Source organism: Nerophis ophidion, linkage group LG02 (genome assembly GCF_033978795.1).
Source record: "Nerophis ophidion isolate RoL-2023_Sa linkage group LG02, RoL_Noph_v1.0, whole genome shotgun sequence".
Taxonomy (NCBI): Eukaryota; Metazoa; Chordata; class Actinopteri; order Syngnathiformes; family Syngnathidae; genus Nerophis; species Nerophis ophidion.
The window spans coordinates 47065534-47089876 of NC_084612.1; the positions used below are offsets into that span (position 1 = coordinate 47065534).

At 39.5% G+C, this 24343-nt stretch overlaps 1 protein-coding gene across 2 annotated transcripts; it reads right to left on the reverse strand.

Annotated features, from left to right (window-relative positions):
- Positions 1-2915: 2915 nt before the first annotated feature.
- Positions 2916-24327, reverse strand: tnnt2b (troponin T type 2b (cardiac)). Of its 2 annotated transcripts, XM_061885272.1 has the most exons (12): positions 24284-24327; positions 24202-24209; positions 17265-17288; positions 17160-17181; positions 17034-17097; positions 16692-16808; positions 16540-16617; positions 11979-12080; positions 11249-11358; positions 10326-10416; positions 6715-6755; positions 2916-3104 (listed from the first exon to the last, which is right to left on the reverse strand). In XM_061885272.1, the coding sequence occupies exons 1-12, from the start codon at positions 24310-24312 to the stop codon at positions 3065-3067; spliced, it is 726 nt and encodes a 241-aa protein (XP_061741256.1). In that variant the 5' UTR covers positions 24313-24327; the 3' UTR covers positions 2916-3064. The 2 variants fall into 2 exon arrangements, with proteins under 2 accessions (XP_061741256.1, XP_061741261.1); XM_061885277.1 differs by lacking the exons at positions 24202-24209; positions 24284-24327 and adding an exon at positions 19970-19988.
- Between the last annotated feature and the right edge of the window lie 16 nt (positions 24328-24343).

Here is a 24343-nt window from a genome sequence, read left to right on the forward strand (position 1 = left end):
TGATGTCATGTCTACTCTTTTAAACTTCAATGTACTTCAAATGATGTTCTGTCGACTCCTTTTCACTGCAATCTACTTTAAATGATGTTCTATCTACTTTTTTTCATTTTAATCCCAAGATGGCGCTGCTGTAGTGGCTGCTGTTGGCAAGAGCTCTGTGCTCTTGTGTCATCCTTTTGTGTTTCCCTCTTGTTTTCATGTCTTATTATATTTTTTTGCCTTTTGGTCCGGGACCCTTTGAAACTGTCTGACAAGGGTTGGCACTTTCGTGACCTCTGCGGTGCTTTTTTTGTGGATTTCTGGATCTGCCTACCTTTTGGCCATGGAGACCAGCTGCTGGGTCTCTGCCACACCGGAGTCGGTTTGGAGTGACTGGAGGAGATGCGGATGAGGGGACAGGGCTGCGGAGCTTGCACTGAGCGCTGGGAGGGAGAGGGTTCGCATTGTCTTGGCTGGGTGAGCAGGTGTCGGACACCTAAGTCTCCTTGGACGTATCCTCGCTCATCCATGCGGACTGGACACTGGCCGAGAGTTGGTTGCTTTGTCTCTGGCCATGATCCCTCCACCCCAGCAGACGATGGCGTGGAACACTGCAGAGGCCACCACAGTGTATATGTTTCTTTTACTTTTTATTCATAGCTGTATGTAGAAGTGGCTAGTTGTATCCGCTGCTTTAATGTCTTTAATGTCCTTTGTCTTCTTTGATGTTTGATGTTTCCCTCTTACACACATGTGAGAAGGATGTGTACCATGGCTATGAGTTGTTGTTTTTTTCCCTTGGCCTCAGTCTGGACCCCCTATCCAGGGCCCAGGCTTAGACCGATTTTTAAATTTTATTTCATTTTATTTTAATTTTCTATTTTTTTCTTCCATTCCCCCCCCCCACTTGTTTACCTGTATCTCACCTTTTTTTGTAAGGGGTGCTGGAAGCCGGCAGACCCGTCAGTGATCCTGTTCTGTCTCCCTGTAATGTTTGTCCGATCTTGAATGGGATTGTGCTGAAAATTTTAATTTTCCTGAAGGAACTCTCCTGAAGGAATAAATAAAGTACTATCTAATGTAATCTAATCTAATCTGATCTAATCTACTTCAAAGGATGTCACATCTACTCATTTTCACTTCAATGTACTTCAAACAATGTCACGTCTACTCATTTTTGCTTCTACGTACTTTAAATTATGTTTTGTCTATTCCTTGACTGTTCAATCTCCTTCAAATGATGTTTTATCTACTCCTTTTCACTTCAATGTACTTCAAATGATGTTCTATCTACTTATGCTCTTCAGTGCACTTCAAATGATGTTCTATCTACTCCTTGTGCTCTTCAGTGCACTTCAAATGATGTTCTATTTACTCCTTTTCACTTCAATCTACTTCAATGTCACGTCTACTCCTTTTCACTTCTATGTACTTTAAAATATGTTCTGTCTACTCCTTTACTCTTCAATCTACTTCAAAATGTGTTCTATCTACTCCTTTTCACTTCAATCTACTTCAATTTTTCACTTCAATGTATTTCAAATTATGTTCTAGCTCCTCCTTTTCACTTCAGTGCACTTCAAATGATGTTCTGTCGACTCCTTTTCACATGAGTGTTGTCCCAGGTCAATAAAGTAGTAGAAGTAGTAGGAGTGTGTCAAATGATGAACAGGAAGTGCAGAGCAGGAACTAACTTGTCTTTCCACCTCGCCCTCCTCTTTTCATTCTTGACTCTTTCACCTTCAGCCTTCAGGCGTCCCCACCATCATCTCCACCCTTGTCAGGCATCTCCACCCTTTTCCCACAGACGGCAGGGGGGTGGAGTCTCCTTGTTAATAAACATAACTTTGCCCACCAAATAATAATGAATCAAAGTCAATGTTGTTCTGAAATATTGACACATCAAATATTACACTTTGTAAATCCTTTTATCTTGGGCCTATTTTGTGTTTGCTAAACAAAAAAATTGTGTTTTCTTTGACAAAAAGGACAACAATAATATTACAAAGTGATCTACAGACGTAAGCGTTGAGTAAAATACAAACTTTAACACTTTTATGGGATTTTTTTTTTTTTTTTTTTAAAGCTCATTGATGATGAAGAAGTAATGTTGTGAATGATTGACATGTTCAAGTATTTCACATCAAATATTTCACTTTGAAAGTCATTTTGGGAACGATTTTGCAGGTTCTGGGTTTTTGCTTGAAAAAAAAAATGAAGTCAATATCGACAGATAAATGTGAAGTTGCTCTAGAGATTTAAGCAGTAAATAAAAAACAAAATTTAAAACTTGTTTACATGTTTTATAAAAAGGACCAAAGTTGAGAAGGACCCTAAAATGTATCATTTTGTTTGGATTGTAGGACAAAGATAAATACTATTGAAATGAATTTCTCATACTTCCTAAATGAAGTCTGTACATCTGGAAATGACTCACTTCTCTGTCAAGTGCTACTTAGAATTTTTATTGAACTAACTTTGTACATCTGGAAGTTGGCGGGCCTTTTAAGATCTAAAGAAGAATATTATTTTGAAAACACGCATTATTCAACTTAAGTTCTTAACATGAAACATCCTCAGGATGTTGGAGGAATTTTAAACCAGATTTTCCATGTGGAAGAAAACCAAAATATCTTAACTAGAATATAAAAATATGCTAAAATTAAGATTATGATATAAAGCTAATAACTAAAAATGATAGTAAAAATCTTTTTAAAACTGTGGAGATTTCTAGAAATAAAATGTTGAATCTTGGCAAGTCACAAATAATTTTCAGTGGACAAACCGGATTGGACAGTTTGAAAGTGGGAGTGGCTTGTGTAATTAATAAGGTGTCATTAGGGAGTGTTACAGTTGGCACACACACTTTGTTGCAATCAAGGTCACACACACACACACACACACGCACACACACACACACACACACACACATGACATTCTTACATTGCACACTTTGAAAGGTGCTTGATCTTTATTTCACAAACAGTTTTTGACCAGGTGACTTGGACTCTGAGGTCCTGCGTACAGTTTTTGCCCGGGTGACTTGGACTCTTGAGGTCAGGGTGCAAGAATGCGGGGCAACTGGTTACTTCCTCAGGCCGCGCTTGCTCCTGCTTCCCTTTGTGCTGGGAGGGAAAGTCAGAAAGTCAGGAAATGGGTTGTCAAAGCTGCCAAAAAGCTGAACATGTATCAAGTAAATCCGGTAATATTGGTGTAACTTGTAACATTGTTGTGCACCATTGCCCCCTGGAGGTGTAACTTGTAACATTGTTGGCCCCCAGCGCCCCCTGGAGGACATGCAGCGCTACTCACTTGTAGTACACTTTTACACCACTTGTGGCAGTAGTGACTATCAAACAGGAGAAGTCGTAGAGAAGTTTCTTAAAGCGCAAAAATGATGACTAAAGTTGTGACACTGTATTTTCATTTGCACTTGAATTTTATTGACAGTTTATTTAGGGGAAATATTAATTTAATTTACATATTATAGTTGCATGTAAAACAGTTATGTTTGACTCCCTTACAGTATTTATTTGTCTAATCAGCCTGACCTAAGTATAATTTAGTTAATTATTAATTAGATTCATTAAATTAATTGGATTAATCATTTATTTATTTTATTTTATTGAAAATTTATTTTGGGAAAATATTAATTTAGTTTATATATTATAGTTGCATGTAAAACAATATGTTTGACTCTCTTATAGTATTTATTTGTCTAATCAGCCTGACCTAAGTATAATTTAGTTAATTATTAATTAAATAAAGTAAAATAATTAAATTTATCTATTTATTTTTTTTTAAATTTTATTTTATTGAAAGTTTATTTTGGGAAAATATTTAGTTTACATATTATAGTTGCATGTAAAACAATATGTTTGACTCCCTTAGAGTATTTATTTGTCTAATCAGCTTGACCTAAGTAGTAATTAATTAATTAATTATTAATTTATTAATTTATCAATATTTTTATTTTATTTTGTTGAAGGTTTATCTAGGGAAACTATTAATTTAATTTACATATTTAAGTTGCATGTAAAACAGTTGTTTGACTCCCTTACAGTATTTATTTTTCTAATCAGCCTGACCTAAGTCTAATGTAATTAATTAATTATTTAATTAATTATTTAATTTAATCCAACTGACGGTTCACATAGGGAAAATATTAATTTAATTTACATATTTCAGTTGCATGTAAAACAGTTATGTTTGACTCCCTTACAGTATTTATTTGTCTAATCAGCTTGACCTAAGTATAATAATTAATTAATTAATTAAATTATTTATTTTATTTTATCTTATTGACAGTTTATTTAGGGGAAAAATGAATTCAATATACATATTTTAGGTGCGTGTAAAACAGTTATGTTTGACTCCCTTACAGTATTTATTTTTCTAATCAACCTGACCTAAGTCTAATTTAATTTTATTGATGTTTTAATTAACTAATTAATTAATAATTTAGTTTTAATTTATTTTATTTTATTGACTTTTGGGCAGCTCGGTGGAAGAGGGGTTAGTGCGTGTACCTCACAATACGAAGGTCCTGAGTAGTCCTGGGTTCAATCCTGGGCTAGGGATCTTTCTGTGTGGAGTTTGCATGTTCTACTCGTGACTGCATGGGTTCCCTCCGGGTACTCCGGCTTCCTCCCACTTCCAAAGACATGCACCTGGGGATAGGTTGAATGGCAACACTAAATGGTCCCTAGTGTGTGAATGTGGGTGTGAATGTTGTCTGTCTATCTGTGTTGGCCCTGCGATGAGGTGGCGACTTGTCCAGGGTCTATGCCGCCTTCCACCAGATTTTAGCTGAGATAGGCAACAGCGCCCCCCGCGACCCCAAAAGGGAATAAGCGGTAGAAAATGGATTGATGGATGGCTTTATTGACAGTTTATTTAGGGAAAATATTATTTTAATTTACATATTTTAGTTGCATGTAAAACAGTTATGTTTGACTCTCTTACAGTTTTTTTTAATCAACCTGACCGAAGTAAAATTTAATTTAATTAATGTTTTGATTAATAAATTGATTAATTAATTAGTTTTATTTAATTTACTTTTTTTGACAGTATTTTTAGGGAAAATATTAATTCAATTTACATATGTTAGTTGCATGTAAAACAGTTATGTTTGACTCCCTTACAGTATTTGTTTTTCTAATCAGCCTGACCCAAGTCTGAGGCACAGGTGTCAAAGGCAAAGACCAGATCTGTCTCCCCACATCATTTCAAGTGGCCCACGAACACATGGAAATAATTCTTCAATAAAGTAGTTCATCTTTTCTTACTAAGTGTAGTTATTCTTTACATTTTGATGCAAAATATATGTACTGCATGCAATTGCATTCTTTTTCATTGTTAATATTGCAACAAAATGTTGAGTTACACTAAAGATAAGTACTTAAATATCTGCTTGACTTAGGATGTCAAAGCAAGTTATCCATGAAATTGTACTTTAACACATCAGGCGGCAAGAACTATGTGAAAATAGATGCTAGTTACAGTATTTTACAGCATGTTACTGTACATTGAAACTCTTTTTTCAAGTGCCAGTTTGTCAACTTCACTCAGTTTTTTGTTTTTTTTTACAGTTAAATCTATGATTGTTGTGTTTACGGTGTATTACTGTAAATGAAAAAAACAACAACAACACTACCACATTCTTTGAAGGTAACACACAAACTGCCAGCTCAGTAGCCAGAATGAAAACAATACTTGTACAGTTTTTCCATTGACTCTAATTTGTTGTCAAAAACATTGTAGATTTTACAGAAACATTCTGAGTTTTTACTGTAAAATCAACAATTGTTTTTGTTACAGCGTATGTTAAAAAAAAAAAAAAAAAATACATATATATATATATATATATATATATATATATATATATATATATACATACATATACATGCACCAGCGCCCCGCGACCCCAAAGGGAATAAGCGGTAAAAAATGGATGGATGGATATATGTGTGTGTGTATATGCCATCCATCCATTTTTTACCGCTTGTCCCGTTCGGCGTCGCTGGAGCCTATCTGAGCTGCATTTGGGCGAAAGGCGGGGTACACCTGGACAAGTCACCACCTCATCACAGGGACAACACAAATAGACAGACAACATTCACACTCACATTCACACACTAGGGACCATTTAGTGTTGCCAATCAACCTATCCCCAGGTGCATGTCTTTGGAAGTGGTAGGAAGCCGGAGTACCCGGAGGGAACCCACGCAGTCACGGGGAGAACATGCAAACTCCACACAGAAAGATCCTGAGCCCGGGGATTGAACCCAGGACAACTCAGGACCTTCGTATTGTGAGGCACATGCACCAACCCCTCTCCCACCGTGTTGCCCATATACTGTATGTGCCCAAGTATGTATGTATATACTTCTATATTTAAAAGTTAGCATTCCACTTACAATATTCAATATATAAGAAATACAAGTACATTTGATGTAAAAAGGGTATATTATTATGATGAAATGTTATTTTGTTACAAGCACTTTGTTATCCCTTTTAAGCACACTTAGTCTGGCCTTTTTAAAGGACCTTGTAGTCCCACCTAAGCACACTTAAAAGGTGGCCATGTTGGCCAACAACATCTGCAGTTTGCGTACAGAGGACTTACTGTACTTACAGTACTTAAGTACTTACATTATTTACAGTACTTACTGTACTTACAGTTCTTATAGTACTTACAGTACTTACTGTACTTACAGTTCTTACAGTACTCACATTTTCTGATGATCGCTGACACGGTTCCTCAGCACAGTCACCTGTAAGTGCACACACATACCAGTCATGTCAAGCACTTAAGTACACTTATCCCAGTCATGTCAAGCACTTAAGTGCACCTGTCCCAGTCATGTCACGCACTAAAGTACACTAATACCAGTCATGTCAAGCACTTAGGTACACTCATCCCAGTCGTGTCAGGCACTTAAGTACACTCCTCCCACTCATGTCAAGCCCTTAAGTACACTTATCACAGATATGTCAAGCACTTAAGTACACTTATCACAGTCTGTGTCAAGAACTTAAGTACACTTATCCTAGTCATGTCAGACACTTAAGTACACCTATCCCTGTCATGTCAAACACTTAAGTACACTAATCCTAGTCATACACTGGACATTTTATTAAGTACACTTGTCAAGCGAACATGTGTCAAACACGAAACTTGCTCAGCACGTCATTTTATTAGAGGTGTGAGTCTTTGAATACTTAATGATTTAATCCCAGTCCGGGGCTGCTGATTCCATTCAGAATGGATTCTCGCTTCAACACGATTCAAAATGATTTTTGTGATGTATTATTTAGTATGATAATTATAATACAACTTTTTCAAAATGTATATATGTATGTATAAATGTATATATGTATGTATGTATGTATATATATACATATTATGCCTATGTTTATATTTATGTATGTATATGTTTGTATAGTTACATATTAATGCATACGTTTATATGTATGTATGTATATGTTTATATAGTTACATATATATGTATATGTTTATATGTATGTATGTATGTTTATATATGTATGTATATGTATAAATGTTTATATATGTATGTATGTATGTATATATATATATTTGTGTGGATATATGTATATACGTATCCCTCTATACATATATGTATTTGTATGTATGTACGAAACCCGTTTCCATATGAGTTGGGAAATTGTGTTAGATGTAAATATAAACGGAATACGATGATTTTCAAAAAATGTTCAACCCATATTCAGTTGAATGTGCTACAAAGAAGACATATATCATCATAAACTTTTTTTTTGTGTGCAAATAATCTTTAATTTTAGAATTTGATGCCAGCAACACGTGACAAAGAAGTTGGTAAAAGTGGAAATAAATACGGATAAAGTTGAGGAATGCTCATCAAACGCTTACATGGAACATCCCACAGGTGTGCAGGCTAATTGGGAACAGGTGGGTGCCATGATTGGGTATAAAAGTGGCTTCCATGAAATGCTAAGTAATTCACAAACAAGGATGGGGCGAAGGTCAAGGTAAGCAAATTGTCGAATAGTTTTAGAACAACATTTCTCAACGAGCTATTGCAAGGAATTTAGGGATTTTACCATCTATCGTCCGTAATACCATCAAAAAGTTCAGAGAATTTGGAGAAATCACTGCACGTAAGCGATGATATTACAAACTTTTAATCCCTCAGGCGGTACTGCATCAAAAACCGACATCAGTGTGTAAAAGATATCACCACATGGGCTCAGGAACACTTCATAAAACCACTGTCAGTAACTACAGTTGGCCGCTACATCTGTAAATGCAAGTTAAAACTCTACTATGCAAAGCCAAACCCATCAACAATATCCTGAAACACCGCCGGCTTGGCTGGGCCCGAGTTCAACTAAGATGGACTGATGCAAAGTGGAAAAGTGTTCTGTGGTCTGACGAGTTATATTTGGATACAGAGGACGTGGTGTCCTCCAAAACAAAAAGGAAAATAAACATTCGGATTGTTTTAGGCGCAAAGTTCAAAAGCCAGTATCTGTGATGGTATGGGGGTGTATTAGTGCCCAAGGCATGTGTAACTTACACATCTGTGAAGGTACAATTAAGGCTGAAAGGTCCATACAGGTTATGGAGCAAATTATGTTGTCATCCAAGCAAAGTTATCATGGACGCCCCTGCTTATTTCAGCAAGACAAGTGTTACAACAGTGTGGCTTCATAAAAAAAAAAGTGCGGGTACTTTCCTGGCCCGCCTGTAGTCCAGACCTGTCTCCCATCGAAAATGTGTGGCGCATTATGAAGCGTAAAATACGACAGCGGAGACCCCGGACTGTTGAACGACTGAAGCTCTTCATAAAACAAGAATGGGAAAGAATTCCACTTTCAAAGCTTCAACAATTAGTTTCCTCAGTTCCCAAACGTTTATTGAGTGTTGTTAAAAGAAAAGGTGAACATGTCCTTTCCCAACTACTTTGGCACGTGTTGCAGCCATGAAATTGTAAGTTAATTATTATTTGAAAAAAAAAAAAAGTTAATGAGTTTGAACATCAAATATCTTGTCTTTGTAGTGCATTCAATTGAATATGGGTCGAAAAGGATTTGCAAATCATTGTATTCCATTTATATTTACATCCAACACAATTTCCCAACTCATATGGAAACAGGGTTTGTATATATATATATATATATATATATATATATATATACATATATATATATATATATATATATATATATATATATATATATATATATATATATATATATATATATATATATATATATATATATATATATATATATATATATATATATATATATATATATATATATATACAAACCCTGTTTCCATATGATTTGGGAAATTGTGTTATATATATATATATATATATATATATATATCCATGTATATATATATCCATCCCATACATTTCCTACCGCTTATTGCGTTTGGGGTCACGGGAGGCGCTGGAGCCTATCTCAGCTACAACCGGGGGAAGGCATGTACACGATCCGTGGCCCGGTGGTTGGGGACCACTGCTTTATTGGACACGGATGACCACACTGTAGCATCCATGGTGATATTTGTTAGAATGAAGAAAAAATCCTTCATAATATTAATAAAGTAGATGAATACATCTCAACACTATACACTTAATGTTGATATTGTCAGCAAACATTATTGAACAACAGGGACATCTACAGCTAAATAATGAGACTAAATATCAACTTGACACATAAAAACAACGGCAGACGTATATTGTAGATGTGACTAATATTTGTAGCAGGAAATCAACTGCAAACAAACATATACTCTTTCTCATTAGCATCACGATCACAGCAGCACTTGTTATGTCAATCAAATACGTTACTTAGCCAAGCACCAATAAGTCTGACTTTGTCTTTCACCTATTAATGTTTCATTTGTGGACCCCTCACATTTACATTTGTGGACCCCTCACATTTACATGCCTCTAATCTTTTCTTCTATAAATACCTTAAGTGTCACCTCTTGGTGATAATAGATTGTTTAAATTAAACAAATATATATTTTTCTTAAGAGTGTAAAAATCCACTCCATCTTTTTTAAAATAAAGGTACTAGCTATCATTGTTTTAGTTTTACTGAGATTCAAACATAGTAGCATTACTGCAAATTTGCAGCATCATTTGAAAAGTCACCCGCTAGAGAATGAGGATTGCTTGATACGCCGCATGTCAACATCTCGGGCGGTGCCACAACCACAAAATACCCAAGCAACCAGCACTGACTCAATTGAGGTCAATCTCTGAGCCTTTTAGAACTTGCTGCTAGTTTTGAAAGGTGACCGGGACATTCTGTATGGAACTGACCTCATACTTCTGCTTGATGTACTTGTACTGAAGGTCAAACTTCTCCGCCTCCAGCTGCCGCATCCAGTCTGACAGCTCTTCCACCTTTTGCCTGTGGACACATGAAGGACAGGGATGGAAGGATGAATGACATGGATGGATGGATGGATGAAGGACATGGATAGATGGATGAAGGACATGGATGGGTGGAAGAAACACATGGATGGATGGATGAAGGACATGGATGGATTGATGGATAGAAGGATGAAGGTCATGGATGAAAGCATGAAGGACATAGATGGATGAATGAAGGACCTGGGTGGATGGATGAAGGACATGGATGGATGGAAGAAAGAAATACATGGATGGATGGATGAAGGACATGGATGGAAGGATAAAGAACATGGATGGATGGATGAAGGACATGAATGGATGAACGACATGGATGGATGGATGAAGGACATGGATGAAGGATGGATGGAAGGATGAAGGAAACGAATGGATGGGTGAATTGATGGATGGATAAAAACATGGATGGAAGGATGAAGGACATGAATAGATGGCTGAAGGACATGGATGGATGGATGAATGACATGGATGGATGAAGGACATGGATGACGGATGGATGAAGGACATGGATGGATGGATGACGGACATGGATGGAAGGATGACGGACATGCATGGATGGATGAAGGACATGGATGGATGGATGAAGGACATGGATGGAAGGATAAAGGACAAGGATGGATGAAGGACATGGATGGATGGATGAAAGACATGAATGGATGGAAGAAAGACATGGATGAAGGACATGAATGGATGGAAGAAAGACATGGATGAAGGACCTGGATGGAAAGATGAATGACATGGATGGATGAATGGAAGGATGAAGGACATGGATGGATGGATGGATGAATGAACAGGTGGAGCCATAAAGCAGTCACCTCAGTTGCTCCTCCCTCAGATGATCAATGTCCAGCTCTTTGCGACGATCGTTGAGGATCTTCTTCTTCTTCTCTCGCTCTGTTTGTTTCTTCATGCCCGGCTGTGTCTGCTGTTCCAGGAGTAACACTGCTTGTGAGCATGAGTGCTGCCTAATGATGAGCATGAGTGCTTCCTAACAATGAACATGAGTGCTGCCTAACGATGAGCATGAGTGCTGCCTAGCGATGAGCATTAATGCTGCCTAATGATGAGCATGAGTGCTGCCTAACAATGAACATGAGTGCTGCCTAACGATGAGCATGAGTGCTGCCTAACGATGAGCATGAGTGCTGCCTAATGATGAGCATGAGTGCTGCCTAACGATGAACATGAGTGCTGCCTAACAATGAACATGAGTGCTGCCTAACAATGAACATGAGTGCTGCCTAACGATGAGCATGAGTGCTGCCTAATGATGAGCATGAGTGCTGCCTAACAATGAACATGAGTGCTGCCTAACGATGAGCATGAGTGCTGCCTAATGATGAGCATGAGTGCTGCCTAACAATGAACATGAGTGCTGCCTAGTGATGAGCATGAGTGCTGCCTAATGATGAGCATGAGTGCTGCCTAACAATGAACATGAGTGCTGCCTAGTGATGAGCATGAGTGGTGCCTAACAATGAGCATGAGTGCTGCCTAACGATGAGCACGAGTGCTACCTAATGAGAAGACCCAGTGTTCCTTCACCTTGTAACCGGTGAAACTCAAGTTGTTGAGGATCATCTTCTTCCTGGCGTCATCCACCGCCTTCTTCTTGGCCTCCTCCTCTTCTTTCCTGCTCTTGTCCTCCTACCGGGAAAATACATCCTTCATTTTCTTAAATGTGACCATGTTCCTCTTTCGTGAGTGCTAAATGTTGGTACAATGTTGGATACTTCCGTTAAACCTCAGATTCTAAGGTTCATCTTATCAGAGGATGTACTTATTTGGTCGTCTTTCATCTGGTAAACTATTCACAGCACTTCACTTGTTCCACATTTGGTTATGCTACACCTCTACCTTTTTGTCCTTATAATTCTACACACAATATCCCATAAAGACAAGGCAAAAAAATGTTTTATTTAGAGATTTTTTCAAATGTATTAAATACAAAAAGTAAGAAATGACATGTACATAAATATTCACAACCTTTGACCAACACTTAGATGATTCCAGCCTCAAGTCTTTTTGAATACGATGCCACAAGCTTGGCACACCTATCTTTGGACAGTTACGACAGTTATTTTCAGATCCCTCCAGAGATGTTTAAGAGTATTCAGGTCTTGGCTCTGGCCGAAAGGTCTGGGCTCTGGTCGGGCCACTCAAGGACATTTACAGAGTTGTCATGAAGACCTTCCTTTGATATCCTGGCTGTGTGCTTAGTTTTTCATCCAGGGTGTCTCTGTACATTGCTGCATTCACCTTTCCCTCTACCCTGACTAAAAATCAGAGGGTGCTACAACAAGGAGGCCCTGAGCGAGCACAAACTTTGACCAACTCCGAGGCGATGCAGCAGCTCACTATGTCGTTAGCTGCATTTGCTAATTAGCACTCTGCGTTAGCTCTTATAATAACAATGTTGCTAATATCTGGATATATGCATCTCACAATAAGTGGAGTATTATCAGATGTTTTTAGGAGGCTTTTTAGGCAGAATAAGTCAGTTTCTTTACCATAGGACCGAGGCCCATTGTTGGGCCGCAAGTTCAGTTGTAAAATATTTTTCCACCACTTGTGACAGTAATGATACTATCCATCCATCCAGCCTATTTTTAACGCTTGTCCTTCTCAAACAAACCAAAGAAGTCGGGAGATAATGTCATAGAGAACTTTTTTTAATAGTTTTAAGTAGGGCTGGGTGATATTTCGATATACAATATTAATCACGGATTTGTCTCTGTGCGATATAGAAAATTACTATATCCTAATATTTGAGTAGACGTTCTCACGCAGTTGTTTTTGGCTGCGAGCATTACACTACAGGCTCTCCTCGCTCTTTCCTGTGTCTCCTTCTGACAGACAAGCAGGCGCACATTCTTACATACGTCACATAGTGTCACGTCATACGTTACATACGTACACGCCCTCGTCCATCAGAGAGGTAGCGGCGTGGCTAAAGTTAGCTGTGATGCTAGCGGGTTGTTGCGAGAGAAAGAAGGTGCGAATCTCGTAACAAATGAAGAAAGAATTACATCCCAAGAAAAACAGCACAGGGCCCATCGTCTGGCGGTGGTTCGGCTTCAAGCTGGAATATGTGAATATGTCGAATAGACAACTTTAATTTGTCAAGTGTGGCGCACAAGCGTTGCTACCAAAAGTAGCATTACTGCTAATATGTAGCATCATTTGAAAAGTCACCTGCTAATAACTTTAATAAATGCAATTTTGGTAAATTGACTTAGTTGTGATTTCCTTCTCTGCATGAAGGTTTAAAAGTAGCATATATTAGTGCAGTATGAACAAGAATGTTTTAATGTAGACACATAGAATCCCCATACCGCTGTGATTATATGTATCCAGTGTTCATTCAAGGCTAAGGCAAAATACCGAGAAATATATCGTATATGGCGATATGGCCTAAAATATCGCGGTATTAAAAAAAGGCAATATTGCCCAGCCCTAGTTTTAAGTAATTTAATTAAAGTTTATTGACAGTTTATCTGAGATATATTGTTACTGTTTGTGATTAATTTATTTAGACATATTTTTTAGCACTGCTTAATTGTATGTAGTGCTAATTAATTGTGTGCTGGAGCCTATCTCAGCTGCAATCGGGCGGAAGGCATCGTACACCCTGGACAAGTCGCCACCACATCACAGGGCCCCTTACACTCTTGTGTTTACATTATTTACAGCCATTGAATGAACAGTATTGTAGTACGGTAATTACAGTGGTAAAAAAAATAATTATTGTGCGTGCGGTTTTGTGCAATTGTGATAAAGAGTTATTCAGCTGAGCAGTCTGATGGCTTGGGTATAGAAGCTCCTGCTGAGTCTCTCCGTGTTGGCCGTGAGACTCCGCTAGCGCTTGCCTGAGAAGAGGCAGTTGCTCGGGTGGCTAGAGTCCCACACTATCCTCTTGGCCTTGGATCTACACCACCTGGTGTAGATGTCGCAGATGGTCGGGAGCACACCTGCGATGGTGCGCTCGGCTGATCCGGCCACTCTCTGCAGTCTGTTGCGGTCGTGTGCGGTGCTATTCCCAAACCAGGAGGTGATGTTTCCAGTCATGTCACTCTCTGTTGAACTTGAGTCGAAGTTTCTGAGGATCTTGTGGGATTGCTTGAACCTCCTTAATCTCCTGAGGAAGTAGAGACGCTGTCGTGCCTTTTTCACCTCGTTGTCCTATGTGACAGGTCTTCTGATATTGTCACTCCAAGGTATTTGAAGTTGGTCACTCTCTCGACCAGCGTCCCGTCTATGCTGAGGGGACTGTAGTTCCTTCCCCCCCGTCTCCTAAAATCCACTATGATATCCTTGGTCTTGCTGACGTTCAGGTCGAGGTGGTTCTCCTGACACCACAATACCAGGTTCTCCACTTCACTCAGGTAGGCCGTCTCATTGTTTCCGGAAATCTGGCCCACCCCAGCTGTGTCATCAGCAAATTTCAGAATGAAGTTGGTGGGTTTTTTTTAGCCACACAGTCATGTGTATAGAGTGAACAGAGGAGCGGGCTCAGAACACAGCCCTGAGGGGCACCGGTGTTGAGGGTGATGGGTGATGAGGTGCAGTTCCCTGCTCTCACCACTTGTGATCTGCCTGTCAGGAAGTCCAGAACCCACTGACAGAGGGTTTAGTACAAGCCCAGGTCCTTGAGGTTGATGACGAGTTTGGAGGGGACTATGGTTGAATGCTGAACTCTTGTCTATGAACAGCCTTCTCACATAGTTTCCTACCGGCACGACAAACCATGCAATACATGTGCAATTGCATCGTCGGTTGACCTGTTTGGCCGGTATGCAAGTTGCAGGGAGGTGTATAGTGGGGGGGGCGGTAGTCAAGCAGATTTCTTTGGAACAGGGACAATGATGGATTTTTTCAGACAGGTGGGGATGACGGACTGTTCAAGGGACAGATTGAATATGTTTGTAAATAGTGGTGCCAATTGGTCAGCACAGATTTTTAAGACGCAACTGGGGATGCTGTCTGGCTCTGTGGCTTTTCTGGTATTCAGCCCCTTATAGGTTATCCTCACGTCGTGTTCTGTTATCCTGAATGCTGAGTCCGCATTGCGGCGGCACGAAGGCTGCTGTTTGAACTTGCAGCCTCAAACCGTTCATAAAAGGTAATTAGCTCATTTGCCAGGGAGACATCAGCATTCACCGTGGGAGGGCTGCCTTTGTATTCTGCCATGGTTCTGAGTCCTTGCCATACAGCTCTGGGGTCAGCCTGCTGAAATTGAAACTCCACTTTGTCCCTGTATCGTCTCGTGGTGTAACGGTACACAAAAATTTCGGTTCTGCACGTACCTCGGTTCAGAGGTCACGGTTCGGTTCATTTTCGGTACAGTAAGAAAACAACAACATATCATTTTTGGGGTTATTTAATTACCAAATTTGCAAAATCTTCCACCAAAAATATTTTTCTTAGTGGAATATTTGATGTGAAGTAATCGGAACCTTGGATAGGTCAATAATTCATAATAACATTGATTTTGATTCAATATTTTGTTTTGAGGAATGACAGTTTAAAAGAAAAAAAACAGCTTTGTTTTATTAGTCAACATTGCAAATTTTTCTAAATTACATTTAGCCTTTAAGATTTTATTAGAGTTTTAAGAATGTGCTGTGGGCCTTTAAAACATTAGCTGTGGGCCGCAAATGGCTTCCGGGGCACACTTTTGACACCCCTGCTTTAGATAATGAAAATAAAATCTGTTAAATATTTGGGTAAAAAGCAGAGCCTGGCGACGCATGTGCGTTTATCATAACTCTCTCGCTCTCTCTGTCTCTCATGAATGCTTCTGCGTGCACAATTTGTTTTGTTTTTTATCCCTTCTTAACCCTGAACGTACATTGAAAATACACGCAACCCTATCTTAAAATGCCGGACATTTGACGCATTTAAGAAGTTCGGCAGAATTCTCACGTTGTTCAAGAGGCTCCAGTGTTTGAGGCCGCATGTTTGAATGTGCGAAGGAGATGAATGGTGCAGCAACTTTTACACCAAAATATGGATTTATGTTGTACATCCCAGCAGGAAGTGTGAAGGTCAAAAACAATTCAATGGAGAGAAGAAGATATTTAAGGTGGTGATGTCATGTGATTACCGCCAGTTTGTTCTGCCGTTCTTTTTCCCTCTCGGCTCGGATCTTCATCTGCTCTGCCCGGTCGGCCCTTCGCTTCTCCTGGCACCAGGGACACAAGAAAGAATGAAGAATAAATGTGGCGTTGGATGACTTCCTCCTGTGGTGGAACGCACAATGCGGTCGGTGAGGCCCAGGAGTTCCTCTTCCTCCTTCTTGCGCTTCTCAAAGTGGTCCTCGATCAGCGTCTGGAGCTCCGTCAGGTCCTTCTCCATGCGCTTCCGGTGGATGTCCTCAAGAGCCAAAACACACACAGTCAAATTTCAAAGTTGCGACCTTGACATCTTCAACTCGCATCAAAGTCACGACCTTGACATTTTCAACTGGCGTCAAAGTTGCACCCTTGACGTCTTCAACTGGCGTCAAAGTCGCAACCTTGACGTCATCAACTGGCGTCAGCCGCGACCTTGAGGTCTTCAACTGGCGTCAAAGTCGCGACCTTTACATCTTCAACTCACGTCAAAGTCAACTCTTTCTCCATCTGGGATTTTGGGGGCCACCATGACAGGAGCAAAACCAGGCCTGGAAGGGGACATAAACCCTGACTCAGCGCTGGCTTCATGTGAAGTAGATTTAGCGCTTACTTTGAGTTCCTCGTGGCCTCGTCTCCATGTCATAAAACAAAACAAACATGGCGTCAGTAAACATTTTTCATACACGATCATGACCACTGTATAAGTCGTCCATACCTTCATCATTGCCTTCCTCAGCGCCTGGTGAGAGGTAAACACTAATGAAACATGTCCCATATGCTCATGGACACCACAGCATGAGGTACACATGCAGAATGCCGGGTGGGATACATTGTGGTCAGCAGATAGAAACCTTACTTCCAAACAAAGGTGTTTTCACTTGATCAAGTCAAAAGGCAGTAATTGAAGGATGTTGAATATTAACACTGACCATTTAAAACCCTGAAATATTCATTTGGTGTCGCAATGAATTAGTGCTGTCCTGATACCACAATGTGTTTAGATACTTTTCTAAATAAAGGGGTCCACAAAAAATGTCATTATTGGGCCTCAGTCAGCAACAGTTCTTAAGAACACATTTTGTTCTTAGGCCCACTTACAAAGTTTTTAAGGAGCTTTTTGTATTTACCAATGTTTTCTTAGCTGGGATTTGTTCCTAGGTAAGAACAAAATCAGGACTCGTGGGGTGGCCCATTTGTTCTTAGGTGGGACAAGTTCCCTTACTTCAATTGTCTAATCTTGCATTCATATCATAGATAGACATATAGAAAGATGGATAGATATATCGATACATATAGATAGTCCTGGTCGTGGAACGGTAGACCTGCTCTATACTCTCGGCAGGGTCCTTGAGGGTTCATGGGAGTTTGCCCAACCAGTCTATGTGCTTTGTGGATTTGGAGAAGGCATTCGACTGCGTCCATGGGGAGTGCTCAGAGACTATGGGGTATCGGACTGTCTGATTGTGGCAGTCCGCTCCCTTTATGATCAGTGTCAGAGCTTGGTCCGCATTGCCAGCAGTATGTCGGACCCAGTGAGGGTTGGACTCCGCCAAGGCAGCCCTTTGTCACCCATTCTGTTCATAACTTTTCCAGACAGAATTTCTAGGCACAGTCAGGTCGTTGAGGGGATGCAGGATTAGGTCTCTGCTTTTTGCAGAGGATGTGGTCCTGATGGTTTCATCTGGCCAAGATCTTCAGCTCTCACTGGATCGGTTCGCAGCCGAGTGTGAAACAACTGGGATGAGAATCAGCACCTCCAAGTCCGAGTCCATGGTTCTCGCCCGTAAAAGGGTGGAGTGCCATCTCCGGGTTGGGGAGGAAACCCTGCCCCAAGTGGAGGAGTTCAAGTACCTCAGAGTCTTGATCACGAGTGAGGGAAGACTGGATCGTGAGATTGATAGGCGGATAGGTGCGGTGTCTTCAGTAATGCGGACGCTGTATTGATCCGTTGTGGTGAAGAAGGAGCTGAGACGGAAGGCAAAGCTCTCAATTTACCGGTCGATCTACGTTCCCATCCTCACCTATGGTCATGAGCTTTGGGTTATGACAGAAACGACAAAATCACCGGTACAAGCGGCCGAAATGTGTTTTCTCCGCCCGGTGGCGAGGCTCTCCCATAGAGATAGGGTGAGAAACTCTGTCATCCGGGAGAAGCTCAAAGTAAAGCCGCTGCTCCTTCACATCAAAAGGAGTCTGATGAGGTGGTTCGGGCATCTGCTCAGGATGCTACACGAAGGCCTCCCTAGGGTGGTGTTTAGGGCACGTCCAACTGTCAGGAGGCCAAGGGAAAGACCCAGGATACGTTGGAAAGACTATGTCTCCCGGCTGGCTTGGGAACGCCTCGGGATCCCCCGTGAGGAGCTGGAAAAAGTGGCTGGGGAGAGGAAAATCTGGGCTTCTCTGCTTAGGCTGCTGCCCCCACGACCCAACCTCAAATAAGCGGAAGAAAATGGATGGATGGATGGACATAGATAGATATAGATATTTATTTGAATGCTGCAGTCCCCCCTTTCTATCTGCGGTGCTCTCCAAGGTTTCTCATATTCATTCACATTCACTTCCCACCGGGTTGTGAGTTTTCCTTGCCCATATGTGGGATCTGAACCAAGGATGTCGTTGTGGCTTGTGCAGCCCTTTGAGACACTTGTGATTTAGGGTTATATAAATAATCATTGATTGATTGATTGATACAAGAAAATATAATACCTAATACACCAATAATAATATGGTTAAAAAATACTGATATAAAGGGTAGGTGTCACACTGTTTTCTGTTTTAGCAGGTTCAATGTACGATTCTGTTAAATTTTAATAATAATTTATTCTTCTCTGCTTTGATACTTTACATTAGTTTTGGATGATACCAAACATTTAGATATCAATCTGATACCAAGTAGTTACAGGATCATACATTGGTCATATTCAAAGTCCTCATGTGTCCAGGGACGTATTTACTGACTTTACAAACGTAATTTGAATTTTTTAAAAACGAAAAAAGATTTTGTAGCATTAAAAAATATTGATGGTTGTATCGACTAGATACGCTCTTGTACTTGGTATCATTACAGTGGATGTCCGGTGTAGATCCACCCATGGTATTTGTTTACATTGTGACGGCGGTGCGCTATTGTATCCTCCTACAGTGTATAGCGAAGCATGTTTAGCTTTTCCTTGTCCTCCAGTGATAATCGTACTTGTAATCAAATATTCATTTCATTTTGTTACATACCTTAAAAGTAGCTTGTTAAGGCCATTTGTGTAGTTATTAGCCTAAACCCGAGTAAAGTTAATGCTAATGCTAACATGCTAACACTTAGCAGGTAAAAAGGAAAGTTACTTCCTGTGTCAGGAGCTGAAGGTGTTAGCCATGCACATGCTTCAAGTTGCAAGTAAAGGTTTGGACAGAAGCGGAAGAAACTACCTTCCACCTCTTCCTCCTCTAACTCCTCTTCCTCCTCTGCAACCTCCTCCTCTTCTGTGCAAAGCAAGCATGAAGAGTTAGCAGGCAAACGTCCACAAAAGCATCGCAGCGTCTCCACTGCGCCGCTGCTTTCCAAAATAAAATTCCACCAAAGTCAAGGTGGCCTCTCCAGTGGCGCCAGCACGCCCAGAATCCAAAGGGAAGCAATCAGCTTGGTGAAGAGCGTGTTAAGTGTCAGGATGAAGTGTGCAACATGGTGGAGAAAACACAAGCAGCCTTCTAAAGCGGACTTACTTACTTCATACATTGGGACCATGAAATTAATTTGTTTTTTGGGGGGAATATTGTGATTGCCGAAGGATGACGACAATGGGAGAAAAAAAAAATGCTTTGGCAAATTTGTAAGCTATAAACACTTCCGGTCATTAAAAACAATTTATTGAGATTATTTTAACTCTATGTTAGGAATGGTTAACTTATCATTACACTTATTTGACAAGATGTCAAAATGTTCCAATATTACTGAAGAAATGGGTATAAAAAAATTAGCTGCACCTAAAAAAAAAACAAAAAAAAAAACTGTAATTTAAAACATAAACAAAATATATATAAAATTTTTAATGGGTTGTTTTTTACTTAAATGTTAACATAAGTTAATAAAATGGATAGTGTAACAATGTTTTGAAATGATAAAACAATATATATTATGTATGTATTCATATATATTTATGTATATGTGTATGTATGTATATATGTGGATACATACATACAAACCCCATTTCCATATGAGTTGGGAAATTGTGTTATAAGTAAATATAAACGGAATACAATGATTTGCAAATCATTTTCAACCCATATTCAATTGAATACGCTACAAAGACAACATATTTAATGTTCAAAGTGATACTTTTTTTTTTTTTTGCATACAATCATTAACTTTAGAATTTGATGCCAGCAACATGTGACAAAGAAGTTGGGAAAGGTGGCAATAAAACCTGATAACGTTGAGGAATGCTCATCAAACACTTATATGGAACATACCACAGGTGTGCAGGCTAATTGGGAACAGTTGGGTGCCATGATTGGGTATAAAAGCAGCTTCCATGAAATGCTAAGTAATTCACAAACAAGGATGGGGTGAGGGTCACCACTTTGAAAGCAAATTGTCGAACAGTTTTAGAACAACATTTCTCAACGAGCTATTGCAAGGAATTTAGGGATTTTACCATCTACAGTCTTTAAAATCATCAAAAAGTTCAGAGAATCTGGAGAAATCCCTGCACGTAAGCAATGATATTACAGACTTTTGATCCCTCAGGCAGTGCTGCATTAAAAACCGACATCAGTGTGTAAAGGATATCACCACATGGGCTCAGGAACACTTCATAAAACCACTGTCAGTAACTACAGTTGGTCGCTACATCTGTAAGTGCAAGTTAAAACTCTACTATGCAAAGCCAAACCCATTTATTAACAATATCCTGAAACGCCGCCGGTTTGGCTGGGCCCGAGCTCACCTAAGACGAACTGATGCAAAGTGGAAAGGTGTTCTGTAGTCTGACGAATCCACATTTCAAATTATAATTGGAAACAGAGGATGTGGTGACCTCCAGAACAAAGAGGAAAATAACAATTCAGATTGTTATAGGCGCAAAGTTCAAAAGCCAGCATCTGTGATGGTATGGGGGTGTATTAGTGCCCAAGGCATGGGTAACTTACACATCTCTGAAGGGATGGGTAACTTACATATCTGTGAAGGCACCTTTAATCAGTCTATCCTAGCCCGGTTGCTGCTAGCATGCTAGCAGTGATCGGGCTTGGATAGACTGACCATACGTCCTCTTTTCACTGGACATGTCCTCTTTTGCTGGGCTGTCAGGGCAGAGTTTCTTAAATGCCTCAAATGTCCCGCATTTTGAGTATTGTTTACGCTACTTAATTTGTCCTGTGGAAACTCGTTCCGTACACCTCCGCACCGAACCGAAACCTCTGAACCGAAACCCCCTTACCAAAACGATACAATACAAATACACGTACCGTTACACCCCTAATATAGAAATACACAAATTGTGTATATATATATATATATATATATATATGGCGGCTTGTCCAGGGTGTACACGCCTTCTGCCCAATTGTAGCTGAGATAGGAACCAGCACCCCGCCCCCCCCCCCCCCCCTCGACCCCAAAGGGAATAAGCGGTAGGAAATGGATGGATGGATGTGTATATATATATATATATATATATATATATATATATATATATATATATATATATATATATATATATATATATATATATATATATATGGTGGGTGGTTGCTGTCGTGGTGCACGTATTGGAGTGTTGTGTGTCACGAAACCCAACACAACACTCCAATACGTGCACCACGACAGCAACCACCCACCCACCACCACGAAAAGAATACCTACCGGAATTAATAAAAGGCTATCGATGCTGTCATCCAGCAAAGCTGAATTCGACCAAGCAACCCCCCCGTACCAGAAAGCACTTGATGAAAGCGGATACAACTTCACCCTCACCTATGAACCCACCCCAGGAAACCAACCAAAAAAGAGCAGAAAACGAAACAACATCATCTGGTACAATCCGCCATTCAGCAAAGACGTCTCAACCAACATCGGCCGCAAGTTCCTCACTCTGATCGACAAACACTTCCCCAAAGGCAACACCCTAAGAAAAATATTCAACAAGAACAACATTAAATTGAGCTACAGCTGTATGAATAACATGCAACAAATCATTTCAAACCACAACAAAGCAATTGCAAAAGGACTGCCTACCCCCAGACTAAACGACTCTGAAACCAATAATGAATGTAACTGTCGCAAGAAACCTGATTGCCCTCTCAACGGAAGGTGCTTACAGACATCAGTCGTTTACCAAGCAAAGGTAATACGCAAGGACATTAACACATCCGACACGTACGTAGGATTAACCGAAGGAGCGTTCAAAACAAGATGGAATAATCACAACGCCTCCTTTAGAAACCAGACTTTGCAGAATTCTACCGAACTCAGCAAACACATTTGGAACCTCAAAGACAATAATGTTGAATATTCAATAACATGGCAAATTCTTGCATCCAGCACACCTTACAACAGTGGTAATAAAAGATGCAACCTATGCTTAAAAGAGAAACTGTTTATTATATATCATCCAGAGCTATCATCCCTCAACAAGCGCAGTGAAATCATTTCAACATGCCGCCACAGGCGGAAACACCTCCTTGGTAACACATGAGCCAATCACCACACCCTACGCCTGCTTGTACCCACCCACTCAGTGCTCTATATAAACCATTGTATGTGAATGCTTCCATTAAAATCTCCTGATGATTGAGGGAACCCCTCATGAAACAGATCTGTAGAGATGAAGTAGTCTTGTGATTTTTTCCCACACCTACATATATATATATATATATGTATATATATATATATATATATATATATATACATATATATATTATATATATGTACATTATATACATGTGTGTGTGTATATATATTTGTGTGTGTGTGTTGTGTATATATATATATGTGTGTGTGTGTGTGCGTGCGTGTGTGTATATATATGTACATTATATAAATGTGTTTGTGTGTATATACAGTACATATATTTATATATAAGTGTATATATTTGTATATGTATGCATATATATATGTTTGTGTGTGTGTGTATATATACATACATATATGTGTGTGTGTGTATATAGAAATATATATATACACACACACATTATATGTGTGTGTGTATATATATATATATATTTATATATATGTATGTATGTGTGTATATGTATATACTGTATATATATGTGTGTGTATATATATATGTGTGTGTTTAAACTTGTGTATCTTTATGTATGTGTATACACATTTACCAATGTGTGTGTATAAATGTGTGTGTGTGTGTGTGTACTGTATATAAATGTATGTTTTTATGTGTGTTTGGTAAATCCCTAAATAACATTACATTTAATGAAATAAAAATACAATAAAAATTGCAAACCAGTATATTTTTGATTAGTAATTTTTTTTTCTTCCTTTTTTTTTTTTGGGTTAACAGTCCCAGTTAAAATCATTTCTCCTTTCCTCATCAGAATGTATGTTAGAGGTTGCATTGCATATAGCGTGTTAGTTTGTGCTGCATGTTCAGATAACATGCAGTATATTTTCAGCGTGGTGGTGGGGTGGAGTGAGGACTTACGCTGCTGCCTGAAAGACAACAAGCAGAGGGAAAAAGGTGTTTGTCCTTCATGCCGCCATCTTTCCAGCGTGGTCACACTCACCCGTAGGCGGCTTCCTCGCTGTCCGACATGTCCGACGACGACGCACCTGTGAAAGTTCAC

What these genes read in the sequence shown, in the direction of transcription:
- tnnt2b (XM_061885272.1), bottom strand. Translation starts at nt 24,312, where the DNA reads ATGTCGGACAGCGAGGAAGCCGCCTACGG. An exon ending in GAGGCCACGAGGAACTCAAA is followed by an intron (nt 17,098 to 17,159) that starts GTAAGCGCTAAA and finishes GTCCCCTTCCAG; the next exon opens with GCCTGGTTTTGCTCCTGTCA. An exon ending in AACGGCAGAACAAACTGGCG is followed by an intron (nt 12,081 to 16,539) that starts GTAATCACATGA and finishes TTTTCCCGGTAG; the next exon opens with GAGGACAAGAGCAGGAAAGA.